This window comes from Mytilus galloprovincialis, chromosome 9 (genome assembly GCF_965363235.1).
Source record: "Mytilus galloprovincialis chromosome 9, xbMytGall1.hap1.1, whole genome shotgun sequence".
Classification (NCBI taxonomy): Eukaryota; Metazoa; Mollusca; class Bivalvia; order Mytilida; family Mytilidae; genus Mytilus; species Mytilus galloprovincialis.
In genome coordinates this window covers 24,412,074-24,425,434 of record NC_134846.1, presented here as the reverse complement: position 1 = coordinate 24,425,434, position 13,361 = coordinate 24,412,074, and the positions used below count along the sequence as shown (strand labels likewise).

The 13,361-nt window shown below is 31.4% G+C and overlaps 1 protein-coding gene across 1 annotated transcript in view; it reads left to right on the top strand.

The window, feature by feature from the left end:
- LOC143044677 (neuropeptide SIFamide receptor-like) overlaps positions 1-5,365 on the top strand; it is a 32,652-nt gene extending 27,287 nt beyond the window's left edge. The window contains exons 2-3 of the mRNA XM_076216741.1: positions 2,918-3,017; positions 3,618-5,365. Coding sequence (XP_076072856.1) covers positions 2,918-3,017; positions 3,618-4,395 — 878 coding nt within the window. The 3' untranslated portion in view covers positions 4,396-5,365. The remainder of the gene's footprint in view (positions 1-2,917; positions 3,018-3,617) is intronic.
- The last annotated feature ends 7,996 nt before the right edge of the window (positions 5,366-13,361 follow it).

The window sequence follows — 13,361 nt, the reverse complement described above, 5'->3', positions numbered from 1 at the left end:
CAATACCAATTGAAAAGAAGTAAAAAGGAGTGTGGCGAGTCCTTCTCAAGTCTGATATTTGTCAATAGAAATGTTTAAGATAAAAATTGGAAATAATATAAAGAAAAAAATATGTGAATTGATTGCCAATTAAACAACTATTCTCAAGAGAGACAGACCTTTATTCTTTCTCTATCCAGACGCTTAATGTACCAAAATCCATCTTATCGATGGATTTGGCTTTATAAATGTTTTGATATGAGCGTCACTGATGAGTCGTATGTAGACGAAACTCGCGTCTGACGTACTAAACCTTTGCTTCTATTCTAAGATAGGAGAAAAGATGTACCTGCAAAATCAGAATGTAAAGTCGTGACAATAATAATTTCTCTGATATTGTCATAATAATCGCTGAAATATTGTCCAACAAATAACTTGTATAATAGCTTTGTATGCTTTACTATACACCGTACCACATATACCTTAGATCTTCATTATTTCTGATTTTTAAAGGGGGATACCCGATATGTCTCGTAGCCAAACTGAATATTGCTATGGTAAGTTGTTTTTCCACTTGGCCATTGTAAAAGTTGTAGAGATAGAAAGAGTATCTAATATGCTACGTACATGTACCAGAACGTCGGCAGCTTGGCAGAATAATACGGTGGGATGTACCAATTATGTCGGAAATCAATATAAACTTTACTGTTACCGGCAATAACAAACAATATCTCCACTTTTTCAAATAACCAGCCAGTTGTAGAGGTAGTAATAAACTCTTCTCTGTATCACATATATGCTGGACATCCAATAGTCTAAATGCATATAAGGTTTTGTGCATGGAATAGGGATTGTTGGACCATACGAAATATTCGAATCCTGGGCATAACGCAATAGGTATTAGATCTTCATGATTCTTGCAGCGCTTAGGTCCTAACATGTTGCTGTATTTGTCATTCCTGGGTTTCTTCACTGTTTGCATTTAAGCGTTCCTGATGATTGTAAATTCAAGAAAAAATGCTTCAGAAGCACACAACTTATGTTTTTTTTTCAGCAAGGATTAAGGGTTTGGTACGGATATAATACAGCTCAATTCAACATTTACCAACTAGCTAATACTCATATTATTAATCAGGGTATTAGATCCAGAGGTAATGCCAGATATTGTCTGTACATGACATCGCACCATATATGCCAATGACTTATAAGAGTCTTAACTGCATCGGTTGAGGTATCATGTATACACCTTAACTATTTCCGGCTACCTGTACTAAGGGGTCCGCCTTGGTAACAGTACTAGAGATAGAGCTACAGTATGCTTTGCACCGTATAACATATAACCTAGATTTGTACTATTTTTGCTAGCAAAGGTTGGGTTGTCTTACTAATATTTTCTCAGCTGTCTAGACTACATACATGTACCTGTTTACCCATAGTACCAAAGGTAGAGGCAAATATTAACATTTATGCAAAGTATCACGTATAACTTAACCTTACCGATTTTGCAACATAGTGTGTGTGGTACCGTGATACCCGGTCACAATATGTTAAATGTAAATGTTTTGAAAAATATTCTGCTGGTGTACATCAATGAACAAACAGTCCTCTATTTAACGAAAGTACAGAAGCCTGTACACTAAACATGTAGCAGTTATGTGTTTTAATCTTAATTTAACAAATTAACCCTTGGACCGATTCACAAATGCCTTTATAAGATGAACGACGACTTAACTTATATACACCTTATCTTTTACATTACGACACATATACCATGTCATTCTAAGTATCAGAGTGTACAGTTTGAGATCACTTCGAATACTTTTCAAACAAAATTTCTACACTTTTAACCTTAAAAACGAAATGATTTTTCACCATTTCATCCTAACTTATTTTTTTTTATAAAACCAACGAAACACAATAAGGTCGTATAAACCAATTCTTTCAATTTAATCTTGTCGTGAACATGTGTAATTTTGTTTTCACAGTAGGAGTACTTGTCGTATAAAGCTATTTTTCAATATTTAAGTTTTCGTTATTTCCTGTAAAACAATGCGTATTTAGTATGTAGTCTTTTAATAATGTTGCATGACTATAATCAATACGTCAATAGAAGAAAAAGAGTTGAAAATACAAAATGGAAGATTGAGTGCTAACCTTGTTAACCCAGTAAAAATACAAAGTAAACATCGGATTCTCAGCACTGTCTTTAATGTATAGCGATAGTAGTTGACAGATACAAAAATAACTATATATACGATGATTATCATAATTATTACAAAATACCGATGTCTAAAGCAGGATGTCACGGGCTCGATCCTGACAAGGTCAAACTAAAAACTTTAAAATTAGTATATATAATGTTGCTTCTCAGCTAAACATCAAGCGATAAAGTGTAAGAGCAAACTTTAAGACTGGTGGGGAAAATGTGGGCAGGTAGGCAGACGTTAGTCTTTGTAAAGACTACCTTCTGAACTAGCGCGTTTAACATTCACGGTGAGCGTGGCGGTCAAGTACAAAGCAGTACTTACTTTCATACAGCCTATACATGTTCTTTGATATACGTATTACTTGCCACTCAACATTTAACGCCAATGCACAAATCCATTTATAGTAAGCATATAGACGTGTTTAACTTTAGTTTAATAATATATGGTAATTTATGCCAGCTCTTTGAAAATGTTATTGCAATATACTGAAAAAGAGGGACGAAAGATACCAAAGGGACAGTCAACCTAACAATGGAACATCAGAAAGGATAAAATGAACAAATTGATGTCGACCTCAACACATCAAAAGAGTATCAGAGCAAAAAATGCGTTACACGCATTAATACTTGTCGGAACGATAATGTTTCAATTAACCTTGTAACTATGGTCTATATTTTATCATTTGTAATTCTCGGAAAAAATTGATTAATGTTTTTGTAATTTGATTGCAGGTTGGCCTTTCGGACCAGTGCTGTGTAAAGTGACACCGTATTTACAGGGTGTTTCAGTGTGTGCCTCTGTGAATACTTTGGCAGCAATAGCTGTTGACAGGTACGAAAACTTGCAATAACAATAAATATATACAAAATATCAACCTCTAAAATGTAACAGCGTGAATAATGTGTAAGCTTACACAGATTATTTAAAAATAGTCGATATCTAACGGGAAAGATATGAAGTTTTTTCGTGTTTGGCCAAATGACTATAGGATAAGACTTGTTTTAGTGTTTTAGGGAACTATGAATGAAACGTAATATTATTGTCTCAGTTTCAACCGCTCCAAGGCTATTTATGATTATTCATAGTCATTCGAAGATAAAAAGAAAAATCCCTTCTCTTGCATATCATTGAATTTTTGTTGGGTTCATAATTTGTGTTGTTTTGCAAGGAGTCAAACAAGTATACCAGAAGTTTAATAATATGTATATAAGTTAAATTTTATACTCGAATACGAAGTGTTTACGGCTTAACAAATATCATCATTATAAAATTTTATTGCAAAAGGTTTTTTTTCCATACATGGTTGCTCTGATACAGAGTGTACTAGGATAATTTATAATTTTCACAATATGCATGAGTTGTGTTTGATAGTTTAGTTTTTAGTAAATCACACCAATTGTTTGGGTAAACTCTTTAATTCATTTATTTTAGATACCTTGCAATTTGTCGTTCATTTGAGTTCAAACTGACTGCCCGGAAGATAAAACACATAATAATTATCATCTGGATACTATCAATGAGTATAATGACACCATGGGCTGTGTTCTACACAACGCTGGACTACAAGGATTCAAGTGGACAAATTATTCCAATGTGTTATCCGATGTGGCCTAGTCCGAAAGCTATGAAAGCTTATTTTATAGGAGCGACACTTTTGTCTTGCTACATTATACCTCTTATTTTGATAATCGTTTGTTATCTGTTTATTGGAGTAAAAGTTTGGCGCCGTGACCAACCTGGGGCAAAAAACGCAAGCGCTTGTGTGATTTACAAATCAAAAGTGAAAGTCGTAAAAATGCTCGCAGTTGTTGTTATTATGTTTGCATTTTCGTGGATGCCTTTGTATGTAGTAAATTTTGTGAAAATAATTTCTCCTCAGGACAGCTCAAAAGCATCAAGTTACCCCGACTATCTAGAAAATATTATTATTCCAATAGCTCAATGGCTCGGATCATCCAACAGTGGAATGAACCCTATTATATACTGTTTCTTCAGCAAAAAATTTCGATATGGTTTCCGCGATCTTCTAACATGTTTTAAGCATAGACATGTACTCCACGACAGTTCAACACGAACATATATGTGCGTGAAATCTCACATTGATGATATATCATCCTCTCCTATTTCAAAACGAAGTGCCTCTCCTAGACCTGGCAGTACTAGTCCTAGGCAACTTGGTCATAGAATTGTGTACAACTCACGAGTCTAAGATAATAAAACACATGCCAGCAATTGTATTATATCAAGGTTTAAACTGATATATTTATGAGATACCGTGTAGCGATAGATTAATTTTTAAGCCTATATTTATAATTGTATTGAATAATTGCAACGGACGTCGAACTAAGCGTCAAACATCCTTAGACAACAATATAAGTTTATCAAATGATATTAATGTTATGTTTTGTACAAACCTATAGAGTTTGTGGTACCTTTTTGTATTGTAAAATCACACATGTATTAATGATCGAGAATAGAGTCTGGTTTTCGAGCAAATTAAAGCATGAAATTCAATATAGTTGGAAAAGCGAGTCTTGTTTTGCTCAAACCTATCCTATAGAGTTTGTAGTACCTTTTGTGTTGTAAAATCACATATGTATTAAAGATCAAGAATATAGTCTTGTTTTCAAATTATAGCATATAATTCAATAGAGTTGCAAGAGCAAGTATTATTTAACCAGCGGATTCTTTCACCTAATACAGTAAATTTTTAGGTCACCTTGCCGAAAAGGCCATGCGAGTTTTATTTGCAATCACTTCGCTTCTTCTCCAGTGAATCTAATCTTCATTGGAGTATTTAGTTTGAAAAATGTATCCATGTTTTTGACCCATAAACAAACATGTCCACTGTTGTTAAATTTAGAACAAAGGAGTAAAATACTGTTTTAGCTGACATAATGTAATAGTATATCTAAAATAAAAAAAAAGCCGATAGAGCAGATCTGATTCTTGTTATAAGACATTTCAGGATTATTATTTTTATATATGTTTGTCAGTGTTGCTCTATTTTTTGTCGTTCAGTTTAAAACTTTCAGATCTTTTTTTTTTCAAAAGTGTCATCAGTGACGCTCAAAACATCAAATTGTAGTTTGTCATTTAATATATATGTAGGTTGCAATAATTTAATTTTATTCACTAAATATGGTTGTTGCGCTATAAATGCACAAAGGTTATTAATACACGACTAGTTTTATTCAGCAAGCAATCAGTTAGTTATGAGGATCATAGTTTATTACATGAATACATTACTTTAACATATCAGACTTCCAACGTACATGTTTGTTTGCCCTTTGATTCAAAATGACCTTTTGCTATTGATTGTGTTCAATTTTCAAAGTAGGATGAAATCTAAAACGTACATCAAAAAAACACGGAAAACTGAAAAAGGAACACAAAGTTGACCATGCTAGCTTCTTTTGTTAAACTGTTGGTTTACAAATGTAGAAATTATAAACTCGTTTTTCTGTTTTAATCAAATATCCGTCAGAAAAACATTTTGAAGAACTCCGCTGGAAAATAGGTTCAACCAAACAGAAGACTTTGGTAGATAAATCTTTCAAAATATCAATCTAATGGAGAAACTCGGAAATTAAATTTTAAAACCGTTGAAATCAACCACCTTCAAGTTGGCTGCATTTCTGTCAAAACAATTTGGGTTTTATTGAACACCATTCGTACGTTTAGAGGCATCGTTACGTCTAGCCCATGTCGGGAGTTGCAAAATATTATGTTAAATTGAACGAATAGTCAGGCAAATTAGATTCTTATAATTGATAATCGGCACTTCTGTCATTATGGAATTAGTGATTAGGTACCTACGGAACAAACATTATTTCTATTTTATCCGGTATCATGACGATCACGAAGACGATTGATGAACTTTGATATTGCTGGAAAAAAGCGATTCCCTTTATCTGGTAAAATAGCGTCATAAATGCATGCATAATTATCGAACTTTTCGAGCGAAGGACATAAATCGAAAGAGTTCTATTGTTTTAACTTTGCTTAAAGTTACAAGTCTGCACACATTCTTAGTAATGGTTGATATGTTTGACAGTGTTTTCACCAGAGTTTGTGTATAGGTTGTGCCACCACAAGATGCTTTTTAAGTTAATTTCTTTTGTCTTTCACATAGTGATCTATGTATTCATGTGTTCCAGGTTGATGGTAATCTTGCCTTTTCACATATGAAGGAAAACCTCAAAATTGTTGAACATAAGGTTTGTTTAACACAGTTTGACCTTTGACATTGGCAGTGACCATCCTATATTACTTGCTAAGTTAAAAGGATATAATTTGATTTGCTTCTAAATTCTCTTGTGTTTTTTTGCAAAATAATCATATTTTCTTTTTTCTTTCTGAAAACAACAACATTTCACGGTTTTGAAATCAGAGTTCAGCACTTTTGAACACAAACATCAAGATGAGTTATTTTCAGTTTATCAATGCACCAAGTAAACAATTCCAATGCGTTGCAAATAAACTCAAATAAACTCATCAGAGCTACAAGGATTGAAATTTTGTATTTGCACCAGACGCGCATTATGATCTCATTCATTGGTAATTACTCTACCATAGTTATCGTCATATATTTGGTCTTTTCGGGCTTGTACAATTGACAATGGATACATAGTTTTATCTAATTTGTTACGGCATTGTTTCCATTAAATCTTTTATAATTTTAATTTTCTATGTTTAGTCATCCTCCATCTTTTCGATATCAAGTTTATTTGAGTTGTATTTTTCTATCACAGATAAAGCTACGTAATTCCTTCAAACAATTATACCATTTCATTAAAGTATCTTAATGTATTTCAGCCATTTGTCTTAGGCTTGTTTCATACATTGGAAAACTGCAAATAACTGATATTTACATCAACATTTTTTTACTCTCTGTTTCGATTTTTGCTTTCCTGTGATTTGTGAAAGTAAAGTATTTCGAATATCATTCAACTCCAATACTTTGTTTCAATGTTGCACTTTATGACATTTTTGTCAAGGCAATTACGTTCAGTAACGATACTCAGCTTTTCGAAATTTCTCTAATTTGCAGTATGAATTTACTGTTCAATTAAACTATTTAAGAAATATGCATAATTACTCAATAGGAATCCTTTTGGACAATTTTCTGCTTCCAACTTGAACATAAAACACCATTCGTATTTTTACAAGAGCTAAAAAAACAGCGACTGTCCACAGCAATGTACATCCAGGATCAGTTCATTCCGTGTGTGATATGTTTGACATATTGAGTAACGTCTGGAAATATCATTTCATTTTCATCAGTTTTCAATCTGACATTCTATTATTAAATAAACTCAAATTCATTTAAAGATGAATTAATTTTTTAGATGTCACTCATAAATAAGCATTACGTTGTATAGTTGTCTGCAGTACATTTTGACGACATTTATAATCTGATTATATAACTCGCAATGTAATGTATCATGCGGAAATAAAGACGTCGTCAGGATGTAAGATTTTCCCCATGTAATGAATTGCATAATTGGATATAAATTGGTCATCTACAAGAAAACATTATCTTCGTATTCTAATTACTTTGAATACGAGTAGTACTTGAGAATCGCAGAAAAAAACGTCCTTCGAATGAAAATTGTCTCGAGGCTTGACGGGTTTATTAATTTACGTAAATATAAAAACAAATATGGTCAACAAACTAGTTATGTTCTCAAAAATAAAACAAGCTAGCAAATTCTACATTTTCAGTGTTTTTTTCTTTTAATGCATCTGAAAATTGCTAAAAATATTGATTTAGGAATAAATACTAAAAGTAAAAGTATTATCACACCAAAACAAAACCCAAACAGTGTGATGAAAAGGAACATGACATGAAATCGAAATTGCAAGATATGGTATTTGGTGAATTACACTGTTCAAACTGCTGTATGAAAAAGATATCAACCGTTCCTTAAAAAGTTGAATCGGCAGCTAAGAATCGGAGAACAGTAAACTGAAGGTTTTATTTATACATGTAATTGTCCTGAAACATTGAACATGTTTATATTTACAATAAGCCAAAGTCTAAAGAACGAACAAATAAAAAAAAACATTTAAGAATTGAATGCTTCTTTTTGTAACTTCATTGGGGTGTAAACGCGTTAACCGAAGTACATTTTGTATGAAAACAATATTCTAAAAATGTGCGCACGGTCAACGCTTTTACAACCCTTTGAAGTTACAAAAAGAGGCATTCAATACTTATAATTACAATTTTTAGCTAGGATCATGAAAACACAAATTTCATCATTTTTTTTTATTTAATTCACTTTATTGTTGGACCTCGTGTTATCATGAATGATAAGTTTTATTGTGTAATGCAATTGCTGAAGGAATAACATGTGATATGCAGTTAGCCAATCAGAATAACGTATCATAATGAAACATATATCTAATGTAACTATTTGAAAAATACAAATTCTGAGAAGGCAACACAAAATAAAATCAAAAAATTACCATAGTTATAATTTAAAAATAATAAATCAAATATGTGAAAAAAATAAAAATAAACGATTAAAGACTTATATTTACTGGTGCGCAACAAGTTTTTCACAATCAATAATGGTCTTATAATGAACATTTTATTATGTATAAAGTGAAAAACCCTTTTCAACGATCACATAATTGCAGGTACAAAGCTTCAATATGTGTGCGATATTTCTATGAGATTTAATTACCTCAATTAAAACCTTTTAAGAGGAGTGGATAACTTGTTTAAGTATTCAGAAATGGGAATAAAATGTTATAAAAGCAGGTGCTCAGCTTCAACATGTATGCAAGATTGTTGTTAAGTTTAAGTGAACTGGTTTGAACTGTAGGAGGAATTGATTAAAACAATTAGACTGTTCCCTGTCATTCCTCTCCTGTGATCAACAAACTATAAATTAGATGCAAAAGCAGTTTATCATTGTTCTCAACTCAAAAATCCATTACGAAGATACAAATCAATTTGAAAAAGACAAAAACTGCGTAAATCATACGATTTCGAATTATGTGCAACCTGTCAAAAACATTGGCATTCGATGCTACCATTTAGTGCAAATGATATCCGACAACAGTTTCGACTTATTATTATTTTAATTGTAAAAAGAATTAATATTTTGTCTACTTCAAGTTAAATTTCTGCTCTATAAAGCAAAGCTGTCATCGCCTTTCATTTCCAGATGCTTATACATATGTAATTTTTTTTTAAATTTGAACAACATATAGTACAATTGATTGTTGAAATGTTCAAAAGCAATTCCTTTGTTTTCCGCGACTTAAGTACAAAGTGTATGAATTACAAACAATCATGTAACTGTAATGTAGCATGTTTCCTTAGAATATATTATTCGTGCTTATATGTTCCTATTTCATTTGCCGTCATTGAATAGGTATTTATTTATTCATTGAATCAAGTAGGAGTATCCCCTCGAAGAAGAATCCAATTGGAGTTTTACCAAGCAATACTTGAGAAATATTTATCAATTGGAACTCAATTACATGAGTAAGAAAAGAGTCATAGGAACTTTTACAATAACAAATAGTTCATTACCGTCATTGAATACAAGCAGGGATGTCCCCTCGAAGAAGAATCTATATGGAGTTTTACCAAGAAATACTTCAGAAATATTTATCAATTGGAACTCAATAACACGAGTTAGAAAAAAGTCCTAGAAATTGAAACAATAACTAATAGCTCATGTACGTCATGTGCTAGTTATTTAAGTAAATATTAATCTCATCAATAGTTTATTGAATACCTATCATATATAAATCAAACCAGATCAAACCAAAAAACCGTTATATTTTTTAATTTTAAAGAGAAACATTAAGAAAAGTGTGATTTTTTAAAAGTGAGTAATGCGTTAAACCCATTATCAAAGACCACCACAAGGTACGACAAATTGGTTTTGGAAAAGTGATATTATTTCTTTGGAGAGTTAGTTTCGCAATACTGTTTACAAACAAACGTGCAGGAAAAGCTATTTGCTTGGCGGTACCTATTTTTGCTGAGGTACGGTGCTACATGATTCTAGTTTCCCAAATATATGTCGGTTTAACTACACAGATTGAAATTTAAAGATTACTTTCCGTATACGGTTTTAAGTATTTCAAAATGGAAGTTTTTTTAGGCATTTGACACGACAATTAAGAACAATCATACGAAACACATTTCAACTATCGTAATTTATCTGTCATTACTCCTAGATATTAAGTTTCCAAGAACCTTAATTTAATGAAAAGAACGATAAAACGAAATTGTTGGTCGTCGGTCGTCATTTATTCGAGTATCACTTTGATATTCAATACTTGGCACAACCTATTGTGTTTGCAACAATTCCATCCTCTTTTGCTTGATTTAATATCACCACTACCAAATTTGTACTTGCCATTTTTAAAATGGACATCTATGAAAAAAACATGTAGATACACCCGCTCCATATAAGGTTGTTTGATTTCGATGAAACATTGCTTGAACGTTCAAGTTGACCTCATATGAAAGTCAAGCAAGTTTGAAGTCCTTAAATCAATGACAACCATGGCAACGATAGGAACTTTAAGGTTTTCTGGAGTTCATTTGTAGATTTTATAGGATACTCAAATAGAAATAAAGACTATACTATAATGTCGGTCGCCGTTTATTCAAGTATCACTTTGATATTCAATCCATGGCACAACCTATTGTCTTTGGCACAATTCAATCCTCCTTTGCTTGATTTGATATCACCACCACCAAATTTGTACTTGTCTTTTTAAAATGAACATAAAGACTATACTATAATGCCTTTTTAAAATGTAAAATAAAGACTTCTAGTATACTATAATGTCGGTCGCCATTCTCAAATAGAAATAAAGACTATACTATAATGTCGGTCGCTTTTTATTCGAGTATCACATTGATATTCAATACTTGGCACATCCTATTGTCTTTGCCACAAAGACTATAAAAATATAATGGAAATTGCTGCGACTGTTGTACAAGTGAGAGTTTTAGAGCTATAAAACCAGCTTAAATCCACCATTTTCCACATTTGAAAATGACTGTACCAAGTAATGGATATGACAGTTGTTGTCCATTCGTTTGATGTGTTTTGGCATTTAATTTTGCCATTTGATTTTGGACTTTCCGTTTTGAATTTTTCTCGGAGTTCAGTATTTTTGTGATTTTACTTTTTAATACTTTAATAACACATATAGTATGTGTATGAAGTATGAATCACATAATTTCATTAAACATGATATAAATAGAAAATAAAATGAAGACGTATAATTCATATTTCAGCAATCTTAATTGTGATTGTCTGTTTGTCGATTTTATTTTGTTATGGTCTTCTATGACTCTTTGTATTAAATGTTTTACTTTCCTGTTTTTGTAAATTCGAGTGATTCCTAAAAACGAATTAAAAATATTTAAAAGAAATTCTAAGTTTTCACCACTTATGCAAAAACTGTGCATGTATGAACAATACAGCATGGAAATGGTTTTGAAAAGCATTCACATTGTCAGGTGTTGTTCAGATTTGAAATACAAAGAATTTCAGTATGTATGAAAAAAAATAAAATGCATTGGAAATGTGTATTTTTCCTTTTTAAGTGACAGTTACAGACGCTTGTTAACCTTAAGGGGATATGGTAAGCTTCTGATTGGACATATACTCACAAGAGTTACAACGATAAAATCACAAAACCTGCCAGATTGACAGAAACAAATTAATATATACAAACAATGTCTACGTTTGGGATGGTGATTAAACAAACGCCTAAACTTTACGATAGTGAACAAGTTAATCAATTATTCATTCACTACTGCATCTATAAACAATATTTTTAAAGAAGACATTAAGCATACTAATCCCAGATATATATTGTTACTTTACTTATTCTGATTGATTAATTTGGTCAAGGTGTAAAGGCTTTCGTACTTTTTAAGACAAATGCATCAAATGTATGATAATGAATAACTTCTTTAGATTAACTACAATTAAATTCTTTCGTTTTTTTTTTATGTCTTCGTTACAGGCTACATACCACCAATGATAAATTCTAAACAAAATTCAACCAAAGGTGTTTATCACAGTTATTAAAAATGAATCACAATCGTCATAAAAATTATATGTGTAATGAAAATCGTTTAAAAATGAAATGAAACAAAAAACGAAAATGTTTGGGTAAACGTCCAGAAATATAATTTACAAAAAGACATCGTGTCAAAGGAAAAAAAGAGTCAACATTGATAAAACCATATGACAAGCTCTAGAGAATTCCAAGTTCGAGAAATTGACAAATGCAAAAAAGTCATAAAGTACATAGGAAACTGCGCCAAGCACTAACGTTCAAGATATTATTTTTTTGTTACACGTCAATTAGACCTTCTATATTAGATCAGTAGAATTAGAAACAAATCTTGAAAAGGATAATTTTAAATTATATTCTGAATCAGTTTAACGTTTATATGTTATACCTTAAAGTAATGAATCAATATTTTTAACGACGGCACAGTTAGTCCTTGTTGGAATCCAACCAATTCGACGATAAATACAGAATGAAGAGATTTTATTGCCATGTTTACTACCTAAAAATACATTTTTGGAATTTTAAAATTTGTACCAAAGCGCAAAGGAATTTCTGTACTTCTAATAATTTATATTATCAATGTGTCTTACGTAAATACAAGATGTATATGTTGTGTTATCAATACGATGTATCCAGAATAACAAATAAGTGATTATAATCATATATAATTAGCATTTGTAAACGTGCAATCAAATATTCGATAAAGAATACTATTTTGACATTTATTACAGAACAAGAACATAAACGACTGTTTGTCTTATAAAAATGAGCCGTTTGTCTAAAAATTTCCATCACTGCCATAAACGAACATCTAGGGCTATTCGATTAATATTGCAATTTCCATATTCTCAGAATATATATGCATAATTTTTGGAATCAATCGAACATAAAGTACTAAAAACGTAACCCTATTAGCACATTTTTAAGATAAAGAAGGCAATAAAGACATAACAATGATAAAAAGATGGTTTCATAAAGAAAACACTGTAGTTTGATATCGTTTGTATAACTTTGTTTGTACAGATTGTCTTGTAGTCTGAAATAAAATCGACGAGTTAGCTTCGTTTATGTTATCATTTTATTTCGATATTCCAATGATGC